Raw genomic sequence first — 16,384 nt, forward strand, 5'->3', positions numbered from 1 at the left:
TTAGATGTAAGTGTGTTTTGTAGTTTGATGGAATTAGGTGAGTGATTAAATGCACAAAGATATTTTTGAAATATTTGTCAAGTTTTTCACATAAGAGAAGGTGTATACAAAATCTATAAGAGTATAATGAAACATCATTTGTTGAGCTTCAAATACAAGAGATGATAATCTACAACTGTACAAGAGTATAACAGAATTAAGACTGAATTAAAAGAGTGTATTCTACAACGTAGAAAACCAGAGAGACTTTATTCTACAAGATCTACAAGAGTATTGTAGAATCACGAAGGTTAAGAGATTGTATTTTACAACAAAGATAACGGAAAAGACTGTATATATTTTACAAAAAGTATACCTTAGTTTAACCAGACCACTGAGCTGATTAACAGCTCTCCTAGGGCTGGCCCGAAGGATTAGACTTGTTTTACGTGGCTAAGAACCAGTTGGTTACCTAGCAACGTGACCTGCAGCTTATTGTGGAATCCGAACCACATTATACCGAGAAATGAATTTCTGTCACCAGATCTACAAGAGTATTGTAGAATCACGAAAGTTAAAAGATTGTATTATACAATAAAGAAAACGGGAAAGGCTGTATTCTACAAGATCTACACGATTATTGTAGATTCACGACAATTAAGAGATTGTATTCTACGACAAAGAAAATGGTAAAGACTGTATTGTACAAAATCTACAAGAGTATTGTAGAATCACGAAAGTTAAAAGATTATATTATACAACAAAGAAAGCGAGAAAGACTGTACTCTACAAGATCTACAAGAATATTGTAGAGTTACGAAAGTTGAAAGATCGTATTCTACAACGAATAAAACGAGAAAGACTGCATTCTACAAAACCTACAAGAGTATCTAGAATCACGAAAGTTAAAAGATTGTATTCTACAACAAAGAAAACGGGAACTTGTGGTTGCGGAAAACATTCAAGAAAAAATTCCGTATCTCAACGGCGTATACCCAAACACTAAAATGAACGCAGTAGCACTCACAGCTAATAATAAATTAATACCCGCATGACAAATAAACACAAAACAAACAAATAGGAGATGGAGAGGAAGGAGAAGAGTCATTCCTCTCCCCTCTGTGTCTGTCTCGAGGAATGAAGTGGTTCCACGCAGGAATTCGGGAGGATGACCCAAATAGCCCCCGATGAATCAGGGTCTGATCCGGCCGGATAAACAGTGAGACCATGAAACCTGTTACACCCAAGGTCTAAAATCCTTAGACCTCGATGATTAGTACAACTACCTACCCCCGGCGGGCTGCAGACGCGGCGTTCGCCGGATTCTGAAGGGCTGCGCGAAGCCAGCCAATAGAGCTGGCGATGTTTATGTTTTCGTGCTGCCTTTTGTAGTTCGTGCGAAAAAGCTGCTTGAGTGATTGACTTGCTGACTGGCTGAGTAACTGGCTGAGTGGTTGATTGACTGCGCGTGGCTGTCGTTCACGTTTCAAAAGGCAAAAAAGCGTGGTTGACTTGCTGCCTGAATGACTGTGTGGCTGATTTTCAGGTTTCAAAAAGGCAAAAAGTGTGGCTGACTTGCTGACTGTCTGAGTAACTGTGTGGGGCTGACTTTCGCGTTTCAGAAAGGAAGTAAAGCGTGACTGACTTGCTGAGTTTCACGTTTTAAAATGGCAAAAAGCGTGGCTGACTTGCTGACTGTTTGAATGGCTGATTTTCACATTTCAAAAAGGAAATAAAGCATGACTGACTTGCTGAGTGGTATAGAGTGGCTGACTTGCACGTTTCAAAAAGGCAATAAGCGTGGCTGACTTGCTGACTAAATTACTGCGTGGATGGTTTTCACGCTTCAAAAAGGCAAAAAGTGTGGCTGACTTGCTGACTATCTGAGTGGCTGACTTTCACGCTCAAAAAGGCAAAAAGTGAATGACTATCTGAATGACTAAGTGACTTACTTTGACGTTCAATAAACGACCGACAGCTTTTTCTGTCGAAATACCTCAGTCGTGTTATGAAGGTACGATTAGTCTCACCTTGTGAGGAACATTGCCAATTATTTTTTGGTTTGTTCAAAAGGAACTCGACTTTTGAGCCAAAGTTGTCATACCGTGGCTTCGTTGTCAGGACGTTCACACCTATTTCGAGCTGACAATTTGATGTGTTGATGTGTTCGCCATGCCAGAATTTTTATTTTTCGGTTTATTTACAGATAAAACACACACACCAACACACCTGTTTACTGACAAACACACACCTACACACCACACATACACACACAAACACATACAGACACATAAATATATAAAACACCTATTTCGAGGTGACAATTTGATGTGTTGATCGGCTATGCCAGTATATAATAATGAAGAAAAAAAACGAAACCATCTAACCTACACGAAAAAGGCGTTCAGCATCATCATACATTTTCTGCCTTTGAGAAACATCCCCAAATGTCACCGTTGCCATTTGTCACGGGCAGAAAAGATGGCACCTACCTACCTACCTACCTACCTACCTGCATTATGCAGTGCCAAGGCGCTCAGCACTGAAAGGGTGAATCTGTGGCATCCCTGTAAGATAAGGAAGTCTGTTGGAGAATCAGTTTGCTTCTCTTGTGGTTTCTCAAAATCGTTTTGATCGGTTTGTTCCTGCGGGGATACAAACGCTTTGTTCGTTCCTACTGGGATACAAGCGCGTTGTTTGTTCCCTACGGGGATACAGACGCTTTGTTTGTTCCTGCCGCGATACAGGCGCTTCCCTTTTTGTTCCCGCGGGGATATTGCGCCCTCCCCTTCCTCCCTCGGGGATACAGGTGCTACGTTTGTTCATTCGGGAATACAGGCGCTTCGTTCTCGCCGGTGTACAGCCACCCCTTTTGTTCCCTCGGGGATACAGGCTTTTTTTTTGTTTCCATGAGAATACAGGCGCTTCCCATTGTTCCCGCGAGAATACAGGTGTTTCCTTTTGTTCCCGCAGGGAAAGGAGAGTTTCCTTTTTGTTCCTGTGGGACACAGGCGATTTCTTTTGTCCCCGTGGGGATACAGGCGCTTCCTTTTGTCCCCCATGGGATACAGGCAATTCCTTTATTTCCCCGCTGGGGATACAGGAGTTTCGATTTTTGTTCCTGTGGGGATACAGGAGCTTTGATTTTTTTTCCTGGGGATACAGGAGCTTTGATTTTGTTCCCACTGGGATACAGGAGCTTCGATTTTTGTTCCCGTGGGGATACAGGAGCTTCGATTTTTGTTATCCCCCAGGGATACAGGAGCTTTGATTTTTGTTACCGTTGGGATACAGTAGTTTCCCTTTATTCCTGTGGTGGATACAGGAGCTTCCCTGTTGTTCCCGCGAGGATACATGCGCTTCCTTTTGTTCCCGTGAGGATACAGGTGCTTCCTCTTGTTACTAGGAGGTACTGGTATAGGCGTTTCCTTTGTTCCAGTGGGGATACAGGAGCTTCCCTTTGTTCCCGCGAGGATGCAGGTGCTTCCTTTTGTTACTGTGGAGGTACAGGTGTTGCCTTTTGTTCCCGTGGGGATACAGGCATTTCCTTTGTTCCCCGCAGGGATACAGGCACTCCATTTATTCCCGCAAGGATACAGGTGTTTCTCCTTTTTGTTCCCGCGGGAAACAGTCCTCCCTTGTTACAGGCGCTCCCCTTGTTCCCGCGGGGATACAGGCGCTTCCTTTTGTTCTCGCGTGGATACAAGCGCTGTGTTTGTTCCTCGGGGGATACAAGCTCTTTGTTTGTTCCTACGGGGATACAGACGCTTTGTTTGTTTCTACGGTGATGCAAACGCTTTGCTCTGTTGAACAATTGTTGAAGGATGGATGCCACTGTGATACTCATTTTGTTTTCCTTTAGAAATATTTTACTTTGGGAGAAATTATATATATGTATATATGTCTATCTATGTATATATATACATATCTGGATATATATGTATTTATATACATATGCATGTGTATAGATATGCAGATTATATATATGTACATTGCAGCCACAATAAATTCCTAACTTTATCCGTGGTATCTGGCGTGTTTTTTTTTTTTTCCCCTAATGAAGGCGTGATGCAGTTGACAGTGAAGAACGGAGCAGATTACCCTCTATTGCAGCCAAGTCTCAAGTCTGCTCAGAGATAAAAAAACGGACAAAAAATCTGTGTGTTTTTGGGGGGTTTTGGTTGAGAGAAAAAAACAGAAAAAATATCTAGTGTGGGTTTTTGGGGCTTTTATTTTTTCTGTCGTCACAGTCGTGCGTCTGCTTGTGTTTTTTTTGTAGGGGGGGGTTGGCTTTTTCACCCTCTTTCATCACAGGCACGCGTTTTGTTCCTGACAGCTCGAGGCTTCGTCACAGACTCAAAAAAAAAAAAAAAAACAAAAACAAAACAATAATAATAATAATTATAATTATAATAAATATATCGTCATAGCCCTGTGTTTTTTCAGGAAAACCTCTTTATATTTTTCCAATAACAATAATAATAAAATTAAACCCATATACCTCCCTGTTTTTTTTTTTCAGAAAAACCTCTATATCTATCCTTTCTCCTGTAGAACCTAAAATTGAAAAAATTATTGCCCAAAAATAAAAAAAAATCATTATCATTTTTTTTTCTCCACCACCACCACAGCCGTGCAGGGAAGCGGGTGCGTGATCGGTCGAAGCGTTGGAGTTTTGTTGGAGAAGGAGGAAGGGAGCTTCGGCTTCACCGTCAGGGGAGGGACGTCCCACGAGGCCACGAAGAGCCGTCCCCTCATCATCACCCACGTCAGACCTGGGGGACCTGCAGACAGGTGAGCAGTGACCCCTGCCCAAAAATTTTTCTTTACTTGGGACGATGCTGATGAAAAAGGTCCTTCGTTTCTCTGGTGTTTTGTGAATTGGGAGACAAGAGATTTGTGTGCCTTACCTTTCCCTCTGAGAGAGAGAGAGAGAGAGAGAGAGAGAGAGAGAGAAAGTTCTACAAATTAAATGAGCTAGATAAATATTATTGTTATTAATACTATGGTATTTTTTCTTCAGCCTTTGAGAGAGAGAGAGAGAGAGAGAGAGAGAGAGAGAGAAAGTTTGATATATTATTATTATTATTGTTATTAGTTTTTGATGGTACTTTTTCTTCAGCCTGAGAGAGAGAGAGAGAGAGAGAGTTGTATTTTTATTATTATTAGTGTCATGGTATTTTTTGTTCAGCCTGTGAAAGAGAGAGAGAGAGAGATATTATTATTGTTATTAGTTTCATGTCATTTTTCCTTCCATCTGTTCGGAGAGAGAGAGAGAGAGAGAGAGAGAGAGAGAGAGAGAGGAGAGAGAACAGGACTGCGCATAAATGTCAATTCGTAATATCTCACTATAGAGTTATTACCAGCACGTGAAAAGTATTTTGCTTCAGGTAAACATTGTAAATAATTTATTGTCAAGTCCAAAACTGTTTTTACCGTCTAGACTCCCTCTGTTTTCGACAGGGAAGGAACCATCAAAGCAGGCGACCGTCTACTGGCCGTAGACGGGCGAGATTTGACGCGATGTTCCCTGACGGAGGCGCAGGAGACACTTCGGCGGGTTGAGCGGAGTGCCACGCTGAATATAGAGTGAGTGTTTATAGAATTCTGCACTTTATTTCATTCACACTTGGTTTCTGACCTTTGACAAAGTGCCACGCTGACCATAGAGTAAGTGTTTATAGAACTCTGCACTTTATTTCATTCTCACTTGGTTTTTTACCCTTGACAAAGTGCCACGCTGACCACAAAGTAAGTGCCAGTAGAATACTGCACTTTATTTCATGCACACTTGGTTTCTGACAAGTAACAAAGTGCCACACTCACCACAGAGCAAGTGCTTATAGAATACTGCACTTTCTTTTACCAACACTTGGATTCTAACACATTTGCTTCTTCTTAAAATTTCATAAACAGAAATCCCTTTCATTCTCATGAACAAAATACTCTCGGTATAATGCTATATGAGCCGCGGCCCCCATGAAACTTTAACCACGGCCCGGTGATGGCCTCTCCTATATCGTTGTCAGACGCACGATTATTGCTAAATTTAACCTTAAATAAAATGAAAACTAGTGAGGCTAGAGGGCTGCAATTTGGTATGTTTGATGACTGGAGGGAGGATGATCAACATACCAATTTGCAGCCCTCTAGCCTCAGTAGTTTTTTAAGAAGTAACTGAATCTCTCCGCTTTACCTCTGTCCTTTTGCCCTAGGTACGACGTGTCTGTGATGGAGAGCGTCAGGTCGTCTGGGGGACCCTTGCTGGTGGAGATAGAGCGGGCCATTGGCACTTCCCTGGGCATCACCTTGACGCATGCCCACCCTGAACCCAACGCCATCATCATCGAAACGATCAAGACTGCCAGCATAGCTGAGAGGTAAAATTCAGGAGTGGTAATTGATAGGATTCCATCTTTTATTTCTTGAGTTGTGAGGATCCTCTTCTATCATTTGTATAACAGGGATCCTTAGGACATTTTGTTGCTAGGATGCCTTGTTGTCACTTTTATTAATTATGAGGATCCTTTATGTAGTAGGATTCCTTCTTGCATAGGACTTTTTGTTGATGGTTTCCATGCTGTCATTGTTGAATTGTAAGATTCCATTTCTGTCATTTTATAATAGTGATCCATAGGACCTTTGATTGCAAGGATTCCATATAGTCACTTTTTGAATTATGAGGTTCCTTTGGACTTATATTGCTAGGATTCCAATTTTTAAATTTTTTAATTATGAGATTCCTTTTCTATCATTGTATAATAGGGATCCTTTGGACTTACATTGCTAGGATTCCATTTTTTTATTTTTTAAAATTATGAGGTTCCTCTTCTTCAACACCTGTAATTACCTGTCCATTTCAGGTGCGGCGCCCTCGCCGTCGGCGACATAGTGGCAGCCATTGACGGCACCCGTCTCGACCAGCTGACGGTAGCAGAGGCTGCCCAGCTACTGAAGACGGCTCCTGGAACCCACGTGACCTTGGAGATCATCCCAGGGCCCACCAGTCCTCAGAGGATCAGCTTCAGGAGAGGTACAGCTGGAGACTCAGATGACAGTTGTTATAGGTTATTTTTTTTGGATGTGATTAGCGTTATTTAATTCTTTTTATTTTTTTATTGGTTGGTTTTGGTCTTGAAGTTTTTTGTGATGTGGACGTAAGATTGTAAGCGTGTTTCTTTTTGTTTTTGTATTGTAGAAAGGAAGAAAATATTGATAGAAAATTTTATATTTATATTTATATATAATATATATATATATATATATATATATATATATATATGTGTGTATATATATGTGTTTATATAATATATATGATATATATATCAAATATGTATGTATATATATATATATATATATATATATATATATATATATATTGTATATATATATATACACTGTACACACATATATATATATATATAATATATATATTTATGTATATATATATATATATATTATACATATATATATATACATATGTATGTATGTATGTGCATAATCATGCATGCACAGCAAACCAAAATCCAATAATTCTATGGAATAATCCTTTAAACTACAGGACATTACAACCCTTTAAAAAATAAAATAAAAAGAAATAGAAAATTTAAGAAATTAAAAATTATATAATCCTTTCACTTGTCACTCCAGGAGGGGGCGTGGCCTTCCCCCACCTCTACGGCGGAATGGCCAACACCTCCGGCTGCTACGTCAGCAGTGGTGGGGGAGGAGGAGGAGGGGGAAGCGGTTACTTGTCGGGAGGGTCAAACTACAACACCTTGACCTCTAGACCGAGGTCAGCGGCCGCCAGGAGGGTCAACAGACGAACTAGGCCGAATGATCGCGCGGAAACAGGTAGCGTTTGAAATTAATCAAATTATAAAAAGTTTTTTGTTTATTGTGGTAATTTGATTGACAAAATATAAATAAAAGCAAATCCTTGGGGCCAGCCCTACGAGAACTGAAATTGCAATTTAACTGAAATTAACCCAATTATAAAGTTTTTTAAATTGTAGTAATTTGATTGACAAAATATAAATTAGGAAAATATAAATAAAAGCAAATCCTTCGGGCCAGCCCTGTTAGAACTGGTGATCAGCCCGGTGGTCTGGAAAAATTATTTTGATAAGGGTATAAAAAGAGAGTTCCTCTCGATTGATAGAATATAGATTTAAAAAAAAACATAAGAATCCATATAGCTATTTATCGTTTCATTTTCAGTCGCTTAAACTTAAACCAAAACCATTTTTCATGTTGTTACCAAATTCGAAAATCATTTTTCATATTGTTACCAAAATCTAAATGTAATCCTCTTCGCTCCTTATACTGTTATATTCTCATCTTACTTTCGTGATAGTATCTGTTATCTAACGCAGGTGTCACGCCTGATTAACGATCAACACCTGTACACCTTTGTCTTAGAAATGTGTTGATGGTAGAGGCTGTTCCACCTCACGTCATTTACAAACAGAAACAAAACCAGTGTTGGTATTGAACTAGTTTTGACCTTGTATTTTGAGTGGATGAGACCAGACGCTATCTTGCCTCATTAATCTTCATTAATCTGCCTCGTTCACCCTCATTAATCTTCGATGATTTGCCTCATTCACCGTCATTAATCTGCCTCATTCACCCTCATTCATCTTCAATAATCTACCTCATTCACCCTCATTCATCTTCAAAAATCTGCATCATTCACCCTCATTGATCTTCAGTAATCTGCCTCATTCACCCTCATTAATCTGCCTCATTCACCCTCATTCATCTTCAATAATCTGACTCATTCACCCTCATTCACCCTCATCAATCTGCCTCATTCACCCTCATTCACCTGACACTAACCGTGAACTTAGGAAGGTCTCTCATGCAGGACCAGTTCTTGAAGAATGACCCAAGGAGGCCCTTGGCATTACTCAGCGTTGGAGGCGATGATAATAATAATAATAATCTACCTGTCAGTCACCTGATCACGCCCTTCCTTCCTCCTCTACAGGCTCCGTGTCCTCCCACACTACGGCGGGGAGCGCAGGGGCGATCGGCGTGTGTCATCCCGAGTGCCTGACGGTGACGCTGGTGGTGGAAGGCAGAGGTTACGGCCTCGTCCTCAGGCCTCCTCCTCACCCTTCTGATCCAGACACGGCCTTGCCCGTCATAGCGGCCATAGATCCAGGTGGCCCTTGCGATAAGTAAGTGGATTCTGAAGTCTAGGTCACTTTTACCTCACGCTCCTTGATTTGACTGATGGCTTTCAGAAGAAGGTTGGAGGCAGTGAAGTGGTCTGTGTGGTTCCTGAAAATTTGAAGTGTGATGTCCCCTTTTCATCTTAATTTGATTGATGGCTTCCAGTGGAAGATTGGAGGCAGTGAAGTGATCTGTGAAGGTCCTCTAAATTTGAAGTGCGATGTCCCCTTTTCATCTTGACTTGATTGATGGCTTTCAGAGGAAGATTGGAAGCAGTGAAGTGGTCTGTGAGGTTCCTCAAAATTCGAGGATTGATTGACAGACTGTCAATACTGACTGTAAAGCATGACGTCCCCTCTCTTTTCCTTGATTTGATTGATGGCTTCCAGTGGAAGGCTGGAGGCAGTGAGATAGTATGTGTGGGTCCCCTAAATTTAAAAGAGTTGACTGACAGATTCAGTCAAAACTGACTGTACCTGTTATGACTGTTAGGACTAATCTGACTTGCTGAGGCAGTGAAGTGGTCTTTGTGGTTCCTCTAAACTGGAGAATTAACTGATCTGACTTACTGTACCTAATGTTTTATATAATAGTAATGCCTGTCAAGAATATTTTGACAGACTCATTACAGTATTGATTGTAACTGTTATGACTAGGATTAATCTCACTTGTTGTATCTTCTGTAGCATATAATACTCAAGCCTGTAATGTCTGCCTAAATGTTTACTATATTTTTTTGGGCTTCATCTAGGATACTATGCCAAAATCATAGAGAGAGACTTCTGAAACGTTCACTCTGTTGGAAATTGTGAGACAGTGCTTATTTTGTTTCTGCACAAATATATATTTATGCAACATTGTCATTGTCTGGTGACAGTGTCGTTGATAATACTCATAACTGATGTTGATTATGCTCTCATGCTGTTAACTGTAGCAAAATGACGTTAATTACGGTACCCTTTAATGTAAGTTCGTTAACCACTTTGCAAGGTCAGTCAAGTTGCCAGAATGCTCCTCCATGTAAAAAAATAGCTTTTAAATAAACATAGATGATTATATAGTCTTAAGATTATTTACTTCTTGTAGGTGCAGCGTCATATGCGTAGGTGACAGACTCATGGGAGTGAATGGCAGAAGTGTATCAGGCCTAGGAGTGAGCGAGGTAACCCAGATGGTGGCCAATTCTCGCCCTACGGTAACCCTGGACGTGGAATTCGACGTGGCAGACTCCGTGGTACCTTCTTCGGGGACCTTTGCTGTCAAGCTGGCTAAGAGGCATAACGGCCTTGGCATTACGTTGACGGGTACGTTGAGATTTTAATGTTAGTGGCGACAGATCCTCATCAGTCACTTAAAATGCTTGCCTCTTTGTATGTAGGCTTAGGCGTGGATCTCTTTGATACATGCAGATGGTAATACTGTATACATACGCGTACTATGTATGACATCTATACATCTATAGCACGCGCACCTTTAACCTTTTTCCTTCGTGCCCTACATACAGCATATTTATGTGCTTACTCACTTGCATGATTGATGAATATTATCTCTGTAGTCAGAAGATATTCTTAAAGAAACAACTTCAAATATTAAATTACCTTAAAGCTGTGGATTGTGAGTTTTAAACTGTATATGTGTCTATGCTAATTCATTACATAAAGAAATACCACAATTACTGTCCCTCTGTTACATTACAAAATTGTGTGGTTAAATGCCCCGTTATTTCTGTATTCTTTATTACCGAGCACAATAAATTATTCCCTCTTCGTTCCGTACAACCTGCCATAAAAGTCACCGCCATTTTTCAAAGACAAAATCGGCTTACCATGTTCAGCAGGTCGCAGAGCAGCTTCGGGAGAGCCTTTCCTGATAAGCGAGGTCGTCAGGGGATCTCCGGCTCACCGCTCTGGAACGATGCAGCCAGGAGACCGCCTCTTGGCCATCAACGACACGCGCCTCGAACACCTGACTCTGGAAGATGCCAGAGCCATCCTCCAGTGCTGCGATGACATCGTCACTCTCAGAGTACAAAAGGACGAGCTGTATTCAGGTCAGATCGGTGATATGCTTGTTGTTAGATAATGAGTTCAAGATGTTCTGAGGGTGAATCTGGAATAGCAGTTTGATATCAGTGACAATCTGTTTACATGATTGTAAGAAATGAACCTTGAAAATACACTTCATTTCGTAAAATTTTTACAAAAACATGAAGTTACAACTCACAAATGCGTACACTTGCCACACACAAATTGTAAGATGAGACTGCGACGCCAATGCAGTGAATAACCCATTGAAGTTAAGGATGCATTATTGTGTAACACTTCCATTTTACCTCAGAAGACATTCAGACTGTGCCCTAATAAGTCTCTTTTCTTCCCATGATCAGAAAGTGGAGGACTTGTGATGTACACCGTAGAGCTCGTCAGACATGGTGGCGCCCTTGGTATAACCATCTCGGGTAGTGAGGAACCCTTTGACCCAATCTTCATAGCTGGTCTTGCTCCAGGTACAGTGTTTGTGCAATCCTTTTCTCTTCATATTGTTCCAAATATCCTAAACATTATGGAATAAAGGTACAATAGCACCTCAACTTAATAGATACTTTTGGGGTCTGGCCTTTCTGATAAGGAGCATAGTCCATTTAAGTACTAAAAACCCTATAATGTAGCCTGTACTAGGATATTTTCCAGATATCTTACAGCTGACAGCAATTCCACAGAATTCCTAACTCAATTAACCTGTACTCTACACTTAACATTGAATTTAAGAAAGATATCTATAAATGTATGACACTTAACATTGAATTTAAGAAAGATATCTACAAATGTATGGCATCTTAAATGGTGTTGTAGCAAAAAATAATTATAATATGGTTGCGGTCCCTAAGTTGAAGTGTTACTAAGTGATGTCTTTTACTGAAAACTAACAGTGCACTGTAAAGTTAAATGGCCCATAAAAACACTATTTACATGACAAAACCATATTTTTCAAATAACAAAACTAACATATTCCTGATCACTGTGAATACAGGAGTACAGAAGTTTGTTATTCGAAGTATATAGCTTGTATATTCTTTACCATAAATAGTGTCATCTTGCTCTGTCTGTCTTCCCAGGTGGGCTGGCGGATCGAACAGGGGCCATCCACATTGGAGATCGCCTTTTGGCCATCAACGGGGCGTCCCTTCGAGGGAAGCCTCTCAGCGAGGCTATCTTGATGCTCCAGAATTCGGGAGACACGGTCACTCTCAAGATTTCGCGACCTAGGGACTCCGGTGAGATATCACAGTTCATTAGATATAGAGATTTTGTTAACATTGTTCAGTCCTCAGGTGATGTGTCAGACAAGGTCCTTGCAAAATTAGGAATGATTCACTCAGGGTTAATTAGAGTAGAGAGTTTTTACTTACATTGCTACCCAGATACCATTCTCCTTGCATTTTAATACATTTTTCTCTATTTATTGTTTTATTGATTTATTTTTGTTTACATTTTTATCTATTTATTTATTGATTTGTTAGTTTTACCTTTGTTTTCTAGTAACTGATCTCTCCTGTAACTTCTTTCAAATGAACACCATATTCTATGGAAGCTTGAACTTCAAGTCAGTGACCCCTTTGGGCCTGTTCCATATGAATAGGGCTCATCTCATGAATAATAATAACAATTATTATAAGGCTAATGAATTCTTTTTTCTATTCAGCTATTAATTTTCATCAAAGGAGCCTCCTTTGTACAGAAGTACCCAGCCTCTTTTCCCGTGAATTTGTGGTGACGTATTTTCATGTAGCTTCCTTATTGGTCCTACAGGAGTCCCCAGTGAGGAACTGAGTCGAGAGGATTGGCTTGGCAGGTTCGGACCCGCAATTCCTTCTGTGGATTCCGCCGTGGAATCCTGGGACAGTTCAGGTCTGGATCCTGCGCCCGCAGGATCAACTCCTGCAATGTCCAAGAGAGATTCTGGATCAGACATCGTTTTCAGATCAGGTTGGTTGCCGAAATTTAGACCTTGGTGAATGTATAGTTTCTTCCACGATTATTTTCAGACGTTAATGATAAGAGTCATCTTTTAATATTTATTTTTGTTAGTCCCACTGTATAGCAGGGTTGGCCGCTCAAGTCAACTTTCTCCATCTACTTCTATTCCTTACATCTTCCCCAAGTCCCATTCACCCATATCTCTCGTCACCACATCCATCCATCTGATCCGCTGACGCCCCACACTCTCCCTCCTCCTCCCCATCACTGGCATGTTCTTAGCACTCTGATTGGTTCCACCTCCTCTCTCTTATTACATACCATAGTATCTCAGAGCCAATCTTCCCCTAGCCTTCTTTACATTACATATACTACACATTCTTCTTATATCTTGACTCTCCCTCCTTTCCAGTATTCCCTCATTAATGAATCATTCAAGTCAGTGATTCAGTTGTGAGAATGTGAACTGCCTCGTAGCCGTCTAAGGTAAATCTGCTGCAAATAATATAATTAAAATCAAATCTATTACTGATATGGCTACATAACAGCAACCTGTATTTAAGCGTTATAAGTACAGCACTACCACTTCAAAGCAGATTCCTGCAAAAGTACGATTACTTGATGGCATTTAAGAGTGTTAACTGTTGTACTTTGTCTCCAAAGCAGATCTAAAGTTGATGAATGAAGCTTAAAACTGAAGCCAGTTTGGTCATGTACGTTCAAAAGGTTTACCATAAAATGGAGCAAAGCAAATCCTGTGGTATTCGTAACTTTTACAGCACCACACTATAACAAGTAAAATCTACCTCTGATGTAGATTACAAAGTGTTCAGCTTACTAACAGACAAAGCATGTCTTTTTATGTCCATCTTAAAGTTCTCAACAACAAGAAACTCTTTCTCCCTACCAGTAAGTTGTAATTCAGACATCTCTTTTCGCTGTCTTGAGCACTGAATGGCCGGAAAGTGCCCCAGTGCTTGGCATGACAGCCTAAATTTCTTTGAATTCATTCAGTTTGACTGCGCATTGGTTGCTTCATCTGCAGACTGTGGCAGTACAGTGCGCCGCCGGGCAGGTACAGAGGGAAGAGACGAACCAAATGTGAATGGAGATTCAGAGAATCCCGAAGCCAACAGGAAACCGACGGACGAGGAGACTAGGGACATGTGGAGATCACCTTCTCCACCTCCTTCAGTAGACAGTGGACAGTCAGGTATGTTGGCCTCCTTTGGACCCCCTGTACTTAAATTTTAGTCTGAAGCTCTTTCATTCATTTCTGATGGTACAGAAGTAGTGGCCTACAGTAGAATTAAAGCTTGGTTATTAAAGCCTCTCCATAGATTTGACAGCAGTATTCTTTGTAAGGGCACTCAGTATATCACGGGTGAAATGGAATGAAAGAGGAGGTATTGTATACAAAGGTAGTTGCTGTAATATGTTGTTTTAATTGCGGTACATGACTTGTTTCTGCACTCACTCACCATTCCCTTTGGCTTTTGCTTCTATGGAAAACAGAAAGAGATTCTAGCCTGAGGAACCCCCCTAAGTTATTTTGCTCCATTTTTAAACATTTTTTCTTTATTTGGCCGCATTTTTATTTTAGTTTTAGTTTTAAGGGAATGTTTTAAAGATATGAACTTGCTTTATTCCCAATTCACACCCAGTTTTTTTTTATATCCATTGCTAGTAGATTTTTTGTAAAAGAATTGAGATTGCTCTTTTTAATAAGTTAACCAAGTGCATGATGAATATGCATCAGTACTCGTCAGTCACTCCTTGATCAAGAAAAGTCTGTAAAACGGGAAATTCAACGCATGATACTTGGAAGTTTGCAAAGTTGTTGTTGACTGAATTATGAGAAGCACCCCTAAAACTCAGTCTCTTGGACATGTGTCATATAAGTACCTGAACCTCTTCTCCTCCCCTGTGCTTCTTGTAGGGGGAAAGGGAAGGCGATTTTAGGGGAAAGCAGTAAAATCAGCACATTAACACAGCACAATAAAAGTACCAACACCCCTTCACCTCCGTGCTTCTTGTAAGGGGAAGGGAAAGACGATTTTAGGGGTGGGCAGTAAAAAGCAGCACAATACCTTGGACACATGTCAGACTAGTACCTGGAACCCTTCCCAATCCTCTGTGCTTGTGGGAAGTAAAAAGCAGCACAATTCCACATGTCCAAGTATCTGATCCTATCCCATCTGTGCTTCTTGTGGGAGGGCAGTAAAAGCAGCACAATATCTTGGACACATGTCAGACTAGTACCTGGACCCACCTTCCCATCCTCTGTGCTTCTTGTGGGAGGGCAGTAAAAGTAGCACAATATCTTAGACACATGTCAGACTAGCACCTGGACCCCATCCCATCCCATCCTCTGTGCTTCTCGTGGGAAAGCAGTAATAGCAGCACAAGCAAAAGTAGTTGAGTAGTAGTTGTGTCTCTGAGGCTTAAGGCATGTTCTTCTATGGACCGCCAGAGGATAAGACCGACTGGGACAAGATGATCGCTGACCTCAACCAAATATCCGAGAGCTGTGGTTTGCGGAATCGACCTCAGTCTCCGCCCCCCACCCTCATCCTACCGAACGGACATGCAGGTGTGATATATCGAGTGACCTTTCTCAGGTCAATATGGTTGTTTTGTCGTGTTGTTTCCAAGTTAGTTAGTTTTTAAGATTAAGGCAGCCGCCTTGTGCTGGCTGGCACAAGTTCCACGTGCAGGTGTGTGATATCGAGTGACCTTTTCTTAGGTCAGAGGTTGTCTCTCTCTCTCTCTCTCTCTCTCTCTCTCTCTCTCTCTCTTTCCTATTCCAGTAAAGTATAATATGTAAACCTATTAAAGCTGTCTTTCACAAAGAATGCTTAATATAGATATAATACTTATGTATAGCTCTCTTTCACAATGAAAGCTTAATAGATATAATACTTACGTATAGCTCTCTTTCACAATGAATACTTGATGGATATACTTATGTATAGCTCACTTTCTCAATGAAAGCTTCATGGATGTAATACTTATGTATGGCTCTCTTTCACTATGAAAGCTTCATGGATATAATACTTATGTATAGCTCTCTTTCTCAATAAAAGCTTAATGGATATAATACTTATGTATAGCTCTCTGTCACAATGAAAGCTTGAATAAAACTTATGTATAAATATAATGAAAGCTTTATAGATATATTACTTTTATAATGTATAGATATAATACTTATGTATAGCTCTCTTCCACAATGAAAGCTTAACATATAT

The 16,384-nt window shown here is 40.5% G+C and overlaps 1 protein-coding gene across 9 annotated transcripts in view; it reads left to right on the forward strand.

Moving 5' to 3' along the window:
- Grip (Glutamate receptor interacting protein) overlaps positions 1-16,384 on the forward strand; it is a 40,219-nt gene that overhangs the window by 16,636 nt on the left and 7,199 nt on the right. For 3 of the 9 annotated variants that reach the window (XM_067108314.1, XM_067108313.1, XM_067108315.1), the window contains exons 3-15: positions 4,611-4,773; positions 5,443-5,568; positions 6,195-6,359; positions 6,843-7,012; positions 7,630-7,833; positions 8,972-9,164; positions 10,246-10,463; positions 10,994-11,209; positions 11,546-11,665; positions 12,275-12,433; positions 12,969-13,145; positions 14,182-14,349; positions 15,610-15,729. In XM_067108314.1, the coding sequence (XP_066964415.1) occupies positions 4,611-4,773; positions 5,443-5,568; positions 6,195-6,359; positions 6,843-7,012; positions 7,630-7,833; positions 8,972-9,164; positions 10,246-10,463; positions 10,994-11,209; positions 11,546-11,665; positions 12,275-12,433; positions 12,969-13,145; positions 14,182-14,349; positions 15,610-15,729 (2,199 nt within the window). The remainder of the gene's footprint in view (positions 1-4,610; positions 4,774-5,442; positions 5,569-6,194; positions 6,360-6,842; positions 7,013-7,629; positions 7,834-8,971; positions 9,165-10,245; positions 10,464-10,993; positions 11,210-11,545; positions 11,666-12,274; positions 12,434-12,968; positions 13,146-14,181; positions 14,350-15,609; positions 15,730-16,384) is intronic. The other 6 variants (XM_067108318.1, XM_067108317.1, XM_067108319.1 and 3 more) reach the window with 3 other exon arrangements.

This window comes from Macrobrachium rosenbergii, chromosome 9 (assembly GCF_040412425.1).
Source record: "Macrobrachium rosenbergii isolate ZJJX-2024 chromosome 9, ASM4041242v1, whole genome shotgun sequence".
Taxonomy (NCBI): domain Eukaryota; kingdom Metazoa; phylum Arthropoda; class Malacostraca; order Decapoda; family Palaemonidae; genus Macrobrachium; species Macrobrachium rosenbergii.